Source organism: Gracilinanus agilis, chromosome 4 (genome assembly GCF_016433145.1).
Source record: "Gracilinanus agilis isolate LMUSP501 chromosome 4, AgileGrace, whole genome shotgun sequence".
In the NCBI taxonomy this organism is placed as follows: domain Eukaryota; kingdom Metazoa; phylum Chordata; class Mammalia; order Didelphimorphia; family Didelphidae; genus Gracilinanus; species Gracilinanus agilis.
The window spans coordinates 486,646,853-486,659,648 of NC_058133.1; the positions used below are offsets into that span (position 1 = coordinate 486,646,853).

General features: G+C 42.4%; 1 protein-coding gene across 1 annotated transcript in view; it reads right to left on the reverse strand.

Annotated features, from left to right (window-relative positions):
• PHF12 (PHD finger protein 12) overlaps window positions 1–12,796 on the reverse strand; it is a 46,162-nt gene that overhangs the window by 23,290 nt on the left and 10,076 nt on the right. Inside the window, 2 exon segments of the mRNA XM_044672874.1 lie at window positions 12,475–12,683; window positions 12,686–12,752. Of these exon segments, the coding sequence (XP_044528809.1) occupies window positions 12,475–12,683; window positions 12,686–12,752 (276 nt within the window).

Genomic DNA, 12,796 nt, shown 5'->3' on the forward strand with positions numbered 1-12,796 from the left:
GAGACTTATCTTCCAGCAATAGAACTTTCAATCTACCTGGATGTTTTCAATAGATCTTCTGAGAGTGAATCAATTTCTAAGGAGGGAGGGGAATCCAGAAATGGCTTTGTCTTTTGAACTGGGGCTGGCCAGACTGAAACAACTTACAGCTGGTCAGGAGACTAAAGATCTCTATTTTATTTCTGGACTCTGCAACACTAATTCTTAATAAGATCACGGCCAAGGGGTAGCTGGGGTGGCTCAGTGGATTAAGAACCAGGCCTAGAGAAAGAAGGTCCTACGTTCAAATATGGCATCAGACACTTCCTAGCTGTGTGACCCTGGGCAAGTCACTAGAACCCCATTGCCTAGCCCTTACCACTCTTCTGCTTCTGCTTTGGAGCCAATACACAGTATTGACTCCAAGATGGAGGGTAAGGATTTAAAAAAAAAAATTAAGATCATGGTCAGAAATCAATAAATCCTTTGCTCTCCCTATCCTTCTCCACTTCTGGGGATGAGTTTTTCTTCTACATACATTTGTAAAAGTTTTCATCTTCAGCTCCTAGCCAAAGTGTTCTGCTTTCTAGCACACTATTTATTTTAACTGCTATTACCTGATCTTAATGATATTTTGCTAGCTATAAAACAGTTTGTAGACAAAGCAATGAATCTTAGAAGGCAGTACAACTGAGAGATGTGCTTCTCAAAGTTCACTATTTAAATCATCCATACAGTGAGGTTTGAGAATCCTGGCAAGACATTAACAAAGCATCTGCATACAAACCAATCAAAGCTGGTCAGGGATGTTTATTTTACAAACAGCCCTCCCACCAAATTAATTTGTACAGCACTGCTCTATCCAAAATCCTCAGATGGAGCTGTGATCTCACAGCTTTGTAGGTCCCCTACTAACCCAAGGATGCAGATCACAGTTTCATTCTATTCTCCCTTCATGAAGCTCTAATCCAAATGACCTGTCTGTTTGCTGATGAAAGTGTCTAGATCTTAGTGTTAATAGTATTTCTGGAGGGCAACCAAGTTAACAGTCATCCAACAGGAAAAAAAAAAACCCCACAAAAAAACCTCACCTAGCTAAATGCAACGACTATACTGCTGGACCTCTGTATGGCCAAGCTCTGAGCTCTGCTCACCCACCACTAGATGATCCCAACTCAGAGCCAAAGAACTGCATCCTGTTTTCCTTTAGAATGTGGCATTCATTCACTAATGAGGGTGACTCCCCACTGCAGGTGGAAGATGGTGGTAGTTGTCATGGTTCTGGGCTCTAATTAAGAGGATCTATTTCAAGTCAGATACCAATGTGGTTTATCTGGCTCTGCTCTCTCTTACCTTCCTCATCTATTAATACACATGAACTTACACTAAATTAACATTTTTTTTTTTTTTTGCTACCAGTGGGACCTGTTGCTTCACAGAATGTGTTAATTATCCATTGAACAAAAGCAGTTTTTCAATATGGAGCTGCAAGGGAGGAGAGAAAAACAGAAGGAAGCAAAAGAAAAAAGAAGGGAGAAAGGGAGCTGGAGAAGACATTTTATTTCAGAGACATCTCCCAAGGACTGTGCAAAGATATGGCTAAGGCTCATCTTGGTTTCCCAGAGAGGTACACAACTTGCAACTAAGTAACACTAATATTAAGACAGAGGGGTTCTAGACCTCGAAATCTTAAGTATGCCAAAAGGTTAGGAGTATTTGGGCAGAGAAAAAAGGAAGAGATGGAAAAACTTCAAGAAGGAATTTTGCTCAATCTATTCTACTTGGTCTGAGAAAATATCTTCATACTAAACGTTAAAAAAAAAACCCAAAACAAAACCTAACAGAAACACCAGTAAATACAATGTTTGAATGCATACACATATATGCCTGCCAGTTACCATTAATTTAATCAAAACAAAAAACAAAAACATCACAAAAAACAGTGAACTTGTAGCATCCCTTCTGGAAGAATTCTGAATTCTCCAGGTCTCCAGATTTCTTATTTAGTTATCTTTGGCAGAGTTTCCAATGGGACCTAATAAGAATAAGATTAATAATGCCCTTATAAATCCTAGGAAAACTAGGATTTTTTTTAAAACCCTTAACTTCTGTGTATTGGATTCCTAGGTGGAAGAGTGGTAAGGGTGGGCAATGGGGGTCAAGTGACTTGCCCAGGGTCACACAGCTGGGAAGTGTCTGAGGCTGGATTTGAACCTAGGACCTCCTGTCTCTAGGCCTGACTCTCAATGCACTAAGCTACCCAGCTGCCCGGAAAACTAGGATTTTATTATCCCCTCTCCAATTAGGGAAGGGGAAAGAGATATTTCAGCAAGTAAACAATAGGACCGAATAGCCTTGATTTTCATGGCTCTTATACATTTAAGGACCACCAGTGGAAAAAATCCTGGAATTATATTTGGCATCATGGTTAAGATAGGCTTAAGGCTGCTCTATCCTCTCTCAGCCTGGTCTGGCAACTTCTAACCAACTGAGGATACAAGTTGATGGGATTCAAAGTAGGAGGTTTAAGGGGATAACTGAAATGCCCACAACGACTTTTTGGCCTCCTAGTGGCTGTCTTGATTTATAGAGGGATCAGTAGCAACACAAAAATGGGCCTCTTAAACCAGCAATAGTCCTAGAAAAAGAGATGTTTGTTAAGGTTTAAAAAAAAAAAAAAAAAAAAAGGATAAAAAAGATTTATGGTTTTGTTCAAATTTAGTGCTACTTATTTTGAGGGAATAAAATCCAAATCTTAGGAAGAAATTTAAGATCTCTGGCCATGTATTCCAGTTTGTCTTCTGAAAGAAGGGCCATTTTATGGAGGTAGGAAAGATGATGGCCATGTTGAAGTATGCCAATAATATAAAAGGCAAAAAGAGAAGAGAGCTCCACAGGGGCTCTCCCCCAAACCTCCTTTATTCCAGCTACTGACGCAAATACAGCTGTCCTGCTAACTCCATAAAGAACAAGGATCACTGGTTTTCTCATGCACAGCCCCAGTGGCAGAGTGCTAAGAAGGAAACCAATGGGAGTGCCAGGGCATTACAAATGCCCCATTGAGAAATTCAGCCCCTTGCGTCATTTCCAGAGGCACACAAGTTAAACAGGCTAACTGTGCCCCCAAATTACATGTTTCTTTGCAGAGTTGGCCTGTGGCATCCTCCCAGCAGGGGACACCTGGAGAAGATCGTTGCAAGCCAAAGCATCTTGGGAGGAAAAAAAAAAAGATTATAAAACTAACAGCTACTAAGGTCAGGTGTTCACCTTTGCTACTCTCTAAAAGATTCCTAATAGTTGGCTTCCTATGTCACAGAGTCTGATTTCCTCAGTGTTCTGGGCTGGTCTACCACACTTTAGACTAGTCCACAATTCTAAAAAGTCTGTCCTGGGAGATAGGTTGGCAGCATATTATTTTAATGATTACTCAATTCATTCACTTCAGAGAACATGCTGAAATTTCACTTGCTTTTAAAACTAGATAAAATTCCAGTCTCAATAAATTTCTAATAATCAGAGGGAATGTTCCACTGGGATAAACAGTCCAACAAGTGAACCTATGCATTTCATAAATATCTGAGGTATGAGATACTAGGTGCTGAGTTTTTCTTTTCAACTGGGGCTAAACCTTACTAGATTATCACATTCAGTGATCCAAGAGCTAAAATGCAGTGAGTCAGACTGGGAGAGTTAAAACTTCTGGATATTGCACCTTAAATTCAGCAAAGGTTCAAGAGATGAAAAGCTCTAATAAATCACTTTGTCTAAAATAGTTAAATTAGAGATGAGGTTTTTACTTCATTTATTTTCCTCCTTCACAGGACCTTATTAGAGAACATTATCTGAGCTAACGCATGTAAGCTTTACTCTCTCTAGTTCTACTTATAAACCTCAGGCCTCCCTGCCCTACATTATTTAAGTAATCTCATGGGCGGGCTGTCAAGCTGTGCTGGGCCCAGGTTTGGGGCTGCAGATAAGTGCCCACTAGGGCTTCTGAGAAACCTCCCAGATTCTTACCCCTAGTGACCTAGTTAGACACTGAACATGCTAACTCTAAGATGGAAAGTCATCCTTTACCCCTCAGGCACTGTCTTCCTCAAAGAGTCTAGGCTAAAATTTTGGGATGATTTATATGCAAAGAATGATTGTTCTAAATTTCATGTACACAAATATAATGAAATTTTAAGAAAGCCTCCTTAAGAAATGAAGCCTGTATACAGGCCCTACTGACAGGATCCTTTGACCACATCTTTTTTGTTTGTTTGTTTAAAGTACCTTCCATCTTAGAATCAATACTGTGTATTAGTTCTAAGGCAGAAGAGGACTAGGCAATGGGGAGTAAATGACTTGCCCAGGATCACACAGCTAGGAAGTGAGACCACATCTTAATGAAAGAGATTGCAGATACTTTTCAGAATAAAATTTCTTCAACATCATTAAAGAGGTGGTATGCATACCCAATTATATGAAAGGGGAGAAAATGGTCATTTCACAGAGAATGTCAGGTCACTAAGGTAGGATGATTAATTCTCATCAATGCCAGACAAGACCAAAGAGGAAAGAAAAAAGACAAGGGAGAGTATGTGTGTATAAAAACACTCAAGCCCTTTGACAAATTAGTGCTTACCAAACAGTTAACATCAGTGGCACTTTTTTCTTTCTTACTGATATCTTTAAACATCATCTTTCATTCTCAAATAATCCCTGCCCCTCCATTATCTAGGCATCCATCATAATGAAGATGAGAGAAAATAGATTCAGCAAAACCGACATGCCAACTCTGTGACGGTTCACACAAAATTCCTCATCCAGATTCTTCCACTTCTGCAAAGGAGGAATTCCTTTCTACTTCCAAGAGGCTATTATGCAAACTAAGGAAAATGAACTAAAGCCTAAATGTTGAAATAGGAAAGCTGAGTCCATAAACATTTAATTGGCTTATTAGAGTCCCATCTTCATAATTCACTGGTTAATAACACAGAATAGCCACCTGACAGTCCAGAAGGGACTCTTTAGAAAACTTCCTCTAAATCTCTGGAAAAACTAAGACCAGCTCCTCAAAATGAAAAAAGACTGGTACATAGTTCAATCTCTGAACAAAGACAACTAAACTACCTTCTGACTGATTTAGTGAAGTAGGAGTGTGGAACAGCCCCCCAAAGTCTTTAGAGGTCATTGGGCTCATGGAAGGAAAAACAAGGGGAGCACTGGGGCGCCTGCTTTTATAACAGAGGAACTTATTTCCACAGCCTTCATTGAAGTTTTGTGCCGTTCATCAGCTTCCCTGCTGCCCTGAGTTCTTTCTAGTCATAAATGCAGAACCTAGATAAGAGAAAGGTAATACTTCATATCCCTCTGGGATCACAGCAGCACAGAGGCCTGCAAGTGGGCAGATGCTGCCACAAATGGGGCTCCACTTGGAAATCCAACTTGCTGGAGATTCAGAGAGGATTTTTCCTCAGTCTGGCCTGGAGGTAAAGTGATGTCTTTGGGCCACTGTTAAATTCAAACCCCACAGAGAGTCATCTCCAGCTCACTAGAGCTTATTTCAAAAAGTGCCTCATGCTGAGCTGAGATCAGTGGGAAAGACTGAAGCTGGGTTCGTTCAGACTTGGATGTTTCTCCTCATCCTGCTGTTATTCTATTTATCTTTTGTCCTCTCAAGACTGGAGAGCATTTCCTGGGAGATAGTCTGTGAAATTTGCTAAAAAGCACGAGAAGGGCAAAAAATTAAACACCAAAGCTACTGACTTAGAGGAAAGTGAACATAATTAGGAAGAGGGAAATGACTGTGATGTTTATCTTAACAAAAGGTGCCATACTCTTGGAAAGATCCCAACGTCATTTCTGTTCCCCAAACAAGGTTTATTGCTAGGTATCACTGCTCAGCCATGTGCAGAAGAGATGGGTTAGCTCTGGATTCTCAAGCAGTTCACTGGGAAACTGCAATAAGAATCAAAAAGGAAAATTTGCAGCTGTTCTTTGGATGAGGCCATGAAGTTACTTATTAACTAACTTCCACCAAAAACAGGTCCCAGACAAATCTCAGTTTGCCTCTGCAAGGTGTACTTATAGTACTTAGAATCTTATGGTGAACTGAATGCTATCGAATGAGAACAGGCTGAATACACTTTTATGGACTGACATTGTTTCTTCCTTTTTTCAATTTTCATTCTTTACACTGTTTTTATTCCATACAATGTACTTAAACATGGCTACTATTTCTGAAAGTTTATTTCACTGAGATTTAGGACTGACTTTAAGATCATAGGAGAAAGATTTCAGTTATTAAAAAGGGGGAGGTAGAAGAGAGTTATTCCCTTGATCTTCTGAACTATTCTGAAATGATAAGCAGAAGTCAGCTAGTGACCTGTGCCTTGTGTTTTGAGCATGACGACAAGCCAATAATACCAAAACCCTCTCTTAAAATTTAGCTATGATGTATAGTGAGTATAATGTCTTCCTCTTTCTGGAAGCTAGCATACCGACAGGGATAGTCTTGTTTTGTCTCTGGGGAGACCAGGGTTATGAAGAGGAAACATCTAAGAGTCCCTCACTGGGTAGCAATGGAGATAGCCACTGCTAAGTACTCCTTAGGGCATTTCAGCCAAGAAGGGAGGGAGGGGAGCAGGTCTATTTCTGTTAGAGCGATTCAAACCTCTGGCATCTTAAGGATGAAAACATTTCCAGGAGCCTAAGGTGTGTCAACACAGCATGTACCATCACATCCCAAACCAACCCCTTTCTACCTGGGCTGCCTGCTTTTTTATATATCTAAGGAACTTGAAGAGGGGGGGAGATCAGAGAGACAGATTTCAACAACGAAATCAAGAGTCAGAAGGAACTTCATCAGCCATCTGGTCAGGCCTAAATCGAAAGACCCCCTTCTCCCCTACATGACAAACAAGTGGTCTCTTTCAAAGGCAAACATCTGGCTTCCTTTCTTTTATACCACTTTGGCAACTCCAAGGGCCGTACTAATGCCTTGCTATAGGACACCTTCACTTTTTTTCTTTAAAAAGATTTTCCTTGTTGTTACATTAAAGTTCCCAGGGATCTTCCTCCCTCCTATCTCTTTCCCTCCCTGAACTAGAGAAGGCATCCACTAGTATCATCAAACTTAAGGGGCAGGTAAAATTAGATGGATGCAAAAAATCCTGATTTTAATATAATTGGTTTCCATTGTACGCCTTTGAATTTAAAAACACTCTGAGAAGGGATCTATAGGCTTCAGTCTGCCAAAGAAGTCCAGGACACAAAATGTTAAGCACTCCTCCTCTATGCTTTTTCCATTTACTGGTGTTGGGGTTTAGATCCTAACATTCACAAGTCAGTTCACTATAGAACATAATCAACTCTTCCCTGTAGTTAACCTGGGTTTAAATGAGTCAGCTGACCTAAGTAATTTCCAAAGCAAGCTGTTAATTACTTGTTTTATAAATCAAATTGCAGCAATTAAAGTCTTCCTCCTTAAACCAAGAGCCTCCAGGTACAAGGACAGATACAAAGAATACCTTCCCATTTGGCTCTTTCTAGTGCCACACATAGATATATTGTGGGAATTCATGAGCGAGACGAGAGAAACAAGACACAATATAGAAGTATATAGAGATAGAGATTTGGACAACAACATGAAAAAGGCCATTTTTCATTTCCAGAATTCTTGACCAGAAAAGTGGAAAGAATAAAAAAACATGTCAATCACTCTGCAGTTGTCTTTACTAAGATAAAGTATCTGGCTCTAAGCTAAATAACTATCCACTAACTATTTATTCAGATCTAGAGATGTCAAATTACCACCTAGAAGGAGGTAGAAGACCAAACAGCAGAAGAACAACAAGTGAGTCACATGTCTATGTTCCTTTGAATTTTATATATAATTTGTTTTCATTCTGATCTCAGTGTAAATTAAATATATTTTATTAAAAACACAACAATGACAACCAGAACTACTTCTCAGTGCAAATTAGACAATTTATTGGAAATTTCTCCTCTGATTAGGCTTTAAAAAAATTCTCTCTGAAACTTTAGACATGATTGGGGCTTAAAATAGATGTAAGAGAACCACAGTTCTAGAATTCACAAGCATGACTGAAAGAACTGTACACCATTACATGCTTGTAAAAAGTCAAAGGATAGGCACAGTGCAAAAAGTTTGGTCTGGAGTAATTTTCATGAGTTCAAATCTGACCTCAGACACTTACTAGCTAGGCGACCCTGGGCAAGTCACTCAACTGTTTGCCTCAGTTTCCTCATCTGTAAAATGGAAAAGGAAATGGCAAATTACTCTAGTATCTTTGCCAAGAAAACCCCAAATAGGGTCACAAAAGAGTCAGACATGATTGAAAAAAAAAAGTCTAAACAACAAAAAGCCAAAGGGTATACAAGTTAATTTTACAATCTTAAAAAACCACAAGCATTAGAGATGTCTATTACTGAAGTGTTTTGAGAACTGAAACAAAGGAATATACTATTAGATCGATAAGATTATAACTGTAACCTATCTTCCTACAGAGTATGATAATGACTTTTTGAATCTTACTAAGTTACTTCAAAGACCATGATAATTTATGTGTTTCAGGAGAATTTTACCTCCTTTTTCAACCCGAGCCTTTTCTTCTTACCCTCAATTGTCCTTAAGCCACTTAGATTATATAAATTTTGGTAAATATACAACTAATATTAAGTCCTTTGTCTTTTTTTAAATGGACTGATTTCTTCAAGCCTCTGAAATGAAGCTTTCTAGAAGATTATCTTGTATAGAAAATTACCCATAGGTGTTTAAACCAAATTTGAGAAGCAACCACTTAAATGTAAATTAAACATTTAAGCTAAAAGTTTAAATAGAGCACTTACAATTTTTAAAATATGCAGATTTCATCAAAATACAGCAAATACAAAGAAAAAGGTTTGTCCACTACAGCTTAGAAACTGCTCAAAGAAGCAGTTGAAAACAGCTCAGAAGTGTCACTGGCCAGCACACACCTCACAAGTTCCATCTCAAAATCAGATCCTTCTAATTTCTCAATCCTACTAAGAGAGTTCCTTAGTCACATGGCAGTATACCAGAAGCAGCTCATGGACCTGACAAAACCAGGAAAAACCTATCCTAGCCAATCATCAGGATGTTCTACATGCCAGTTCAAGGTGGCAGTTTTCTACTTCACGTGAGAAACCTCTCTTGCTGTGACTCGCTGAAAATAATATGCAGAACTCTAAGGCGAGCTCAGTTTTGCCCTTGCAGCAGAGACTTTTTTACTCATTCTTCGAAAACCTCATTTTGCATCCCGCTGCCAACACCAGCGAGAGGAAACCCAGCCAACAATTCCAAATATAACATGCGGAGGCAAATGCTGCAGAAATCTGTCTGACGGGAAGCAAGCATGCTGAGTGAGGTAAGGTAGAGATGCCTGTTCAATGGGACAGTCTCAGTTCCTAATTCACTTTGGAGTTAAGAGCTTGGTAAGAGGAGATCAGAATGTCTTTCACCAAATCCAATACTCAACCCCATCAATGTTCAGTTTGCTATGGGGACAATCATTCCCATTTCAATCAGAAAGATGGCCTAGTAAACATAGGCTCAGCGTAACTTCAAATTCATCTTAGGAGTTAATCCACTGTGTGACTGGCATTTTCAGAAAGCTTTGTAATTTGGATGCTCAGGGAACATTTAAAAAAGAGATCCTTCTTCCACCTCATCTAACACAGGCTTGGTATCCCTTCCCACCAATATGAATTAATAGATGTACCAATTAAACTTGGATAAATGATTCAACTGTCACTTAAACAAGTGCTTACGTCATTTCCTACACTCTTATTGTTCAGTGACATCATTAGGTTAGGCAGTGACTTGCCTAAACTACCACTCTGCTCTCTCACAGAAAAAGATCCAGGAAAGAAACAGGTGTGCTAGCCTAATTGAGAGAGAAATCACCGTTCTCACAGAATAAAACAGGCTAAAGAAAAGAAAGGTCAGGAAAACAGCTGACTTGGCCTGATCATTTCCTTCTTTTAGCTCCCTTGGTAAAAAATCTCATGGTTCAGTGCAATGTCATGAAACCAGGATCTAAAATTTGTCTAGAATTGTTTGAGACATTTTACCAGGTCCTTTTCACAATTTAGGCTGACAAGATATCCAGGAAGACTTAAAAAGACTCACCCCACTGAGCTGTGAATAAAGAAATATGGTAGCAAAACGCTTTACCTTAAAGGATTTACAAAACTCTAGCTACACACTAATGCATTCAGCAAAGATGGAGTAAGCAGTTATTGTTATGTTTATCAAAGTAATATGCAATGAGAAGTTGAAGAAAAAGATTGTGCAAGTCAACATTGTTTCTAAACAACTCCTATAAGGATGAGTTGAACCTGAACCCCATATGGAGTCATGTATAACTCATGAAGTTGAGTCAATTTTTGTAAGGACAGGAGTGAAAAAAAAAACCTCCAAGAAGGACAACTTTGATAAGAATTAGTCAGATTACTATCAGTCTGGAAGTACAGTGAATGATATAGGTGGCAGAAGAATGGGATAATAAGCCCAGTCTACAGGATGAGTTATCAGGAATTCCTATCTGAAAATAGAGCTTCCAGCTTCCTCACCAATACCAAAGGGCATTGTTTTCTAAAATCAGGAAGAAATAGAAATTAGACTGCCCCTACCTCAACATAAACAAAAGGGTGTTTTATGATTTAAACATTACTTTAAGTTGTCAGTGGTACGTTCAGGTCCATCATCTTTAAGTACAGAAGAAAACACATGCCCTACCTTAACAGGGGTCTCAAGTTGCCAATTACCACTACCATCACAATTCACAGAGGGAAAAAAATAATTTTTGTTCAATGAAATGCAATCTGGACAAACCAGAATTTCACTACAGCTAGAGTGGAAAAAAAAAATTTATTACAGCTTGACAAGACAGCCTCAACTGATTAATATAAAAACTCAGGAGTTGGGTTTAACACTTTGCAAAACAATGCACAGTTGTACAATGCCCAAAGTTTGAAACAACAGGCCCAGCTTTAAAGGCAGGAGACTAAGGAGGGCCTTATCAAATATCCAAGTTCTACAGCTAACAACCAACTACATCCAAGAGTAAAACATTAACCTACTTCACAAACCCAGTCCACAATCTGGCCCCAGTATGACATCTACCAAACAATCACAATCTGAAACAAGAACTATTGAAACTGTCAATTCACAGCAAACCCTTCAGGTACAGAAATTCAACTGCACTTCCAATAGCCCAGAGACAGCCTCGAAGACTTCCCTCCAGTTGCATTCCACATCCCAGGAAGTGGATACTGTACTTTGAAAGGCAGGGCCCCCTCCTTTATGGCATTAGTCATTTCATCATAAACATTTTAAAAGCTGGCAGCAAAGATTCCTGCAGGATAAACATTTCTGCCCCAGCGGCACTCCAAGCTAGGGTGCACTCCTGGACCAAACTATCTTGGGAACAGTAACAAGCCTCTTCCCACATAACTTCTGACCACAACCTTAATTTCTATACACTCCCTAATCAGTCTAATAAGTGGTTCAAACCCCTACAATGAGCACAAATATGGAGCAAACAGCATTCTGCTCCACCACAAATTGGGGAAGGAGAGAATTCGACTGAAGAAGTGGGGAGGGCGAGGGCGCCCTCCTCTCAGCCCAGCCCGGCTTGCTCTCTCCCCATCTCCCATCAGTCCAGCTGTGCCTCAGCTGCAGGCCGGTGTCAACTGTTGCTGTGGAGAGGCCCAGGCCCAGTGGCAATCTGGGCTCCCGAGGCGCCGAGGCCTTTTAGGAGGAGAGGGGAGGGCAGGAGAGAGAGGGGAGGGGCGGGAGCTCCAGTTTAAACGCCCCTCGGCCAGATGGTTGTGGGCTGAGCCGCAGCGGCTGCGGCTGCGGCGGAGGAGGCGGCCGGCGCCTAGCGCCCAGCTCCACTGCCTGCAGGCCCCCTTCCCCTGGTTGGGTTGGCAGGAGAGGAGCCGGCGCTGGCCCGGCCTCCCTGGGCTGGCGGGCACACACTTCCGCCCCGGTGGCTAAGGATTTCCCAGCCCGGGACCAAGCCAGCCTAGCCAGCGAGGAAGCCGCGCAATGGGCACCCGGGACAGCTGACCGCGGGCAGGGGTCGCACGGGGCGGGCAGGGGCCGGGGCTGGTCTCCCGGGGCTGCCGCGGCGCCGGCACAGCGTCTCTGCAGCCAAAATGGCGCTGAGAATAAAAATATAATTTAAAGGCGGGTCGCCATGTTGTAAACAGAGGCAAAGACGGCCCAGCCGAGCCCCCCCAACCCCACCCCGCCGCCGCGGCCCCTCCCCTCCGGGCCGCCCCGTTGCTCTCCGGCGGCGGCAGCGGCGGCCCCGAGCTCGGGGCCAATCAGGCCGGGCCACGGGCGGCTGCAGGGAGAGAGGGAGGGAGCGGGCGCCGGGGCTCCCCCGCTCCCGTTATTCGCCCTGGGGCAGGCAGGCGGGCGCGGAGGCGGCCGGGCGGCCTCGCTCGCTCACTCACCAGCACTGGAGGTGGAAGGCGGCCGGGCAGTGGTCGCAGCAGAGCAGGTCCCCGCCCTCCTTGCAGCTATCGCAGCTGTCGTGGTTGGTGGCCCGGCCGCTCCGGCGCGTCTCCTTCTCGGGTTTGCGGCTCCTCTTCTCCCCTTCCTCGCTCTTGGGGGGGGCCAGCAGGGCTTGGATTTGCTGCGCATACGGACAAACGGGGCGTGCGTGGGGGGCCCTGCAGGGGCCCCGGCCCCCCGGTCCCGCCGCCCGCCCGCCTCCCTCGCCCGCTTTGTCCTCCTTCCTGCCGTCCTGTCCGCTCCTCGGGCCCCGGGGCCCGC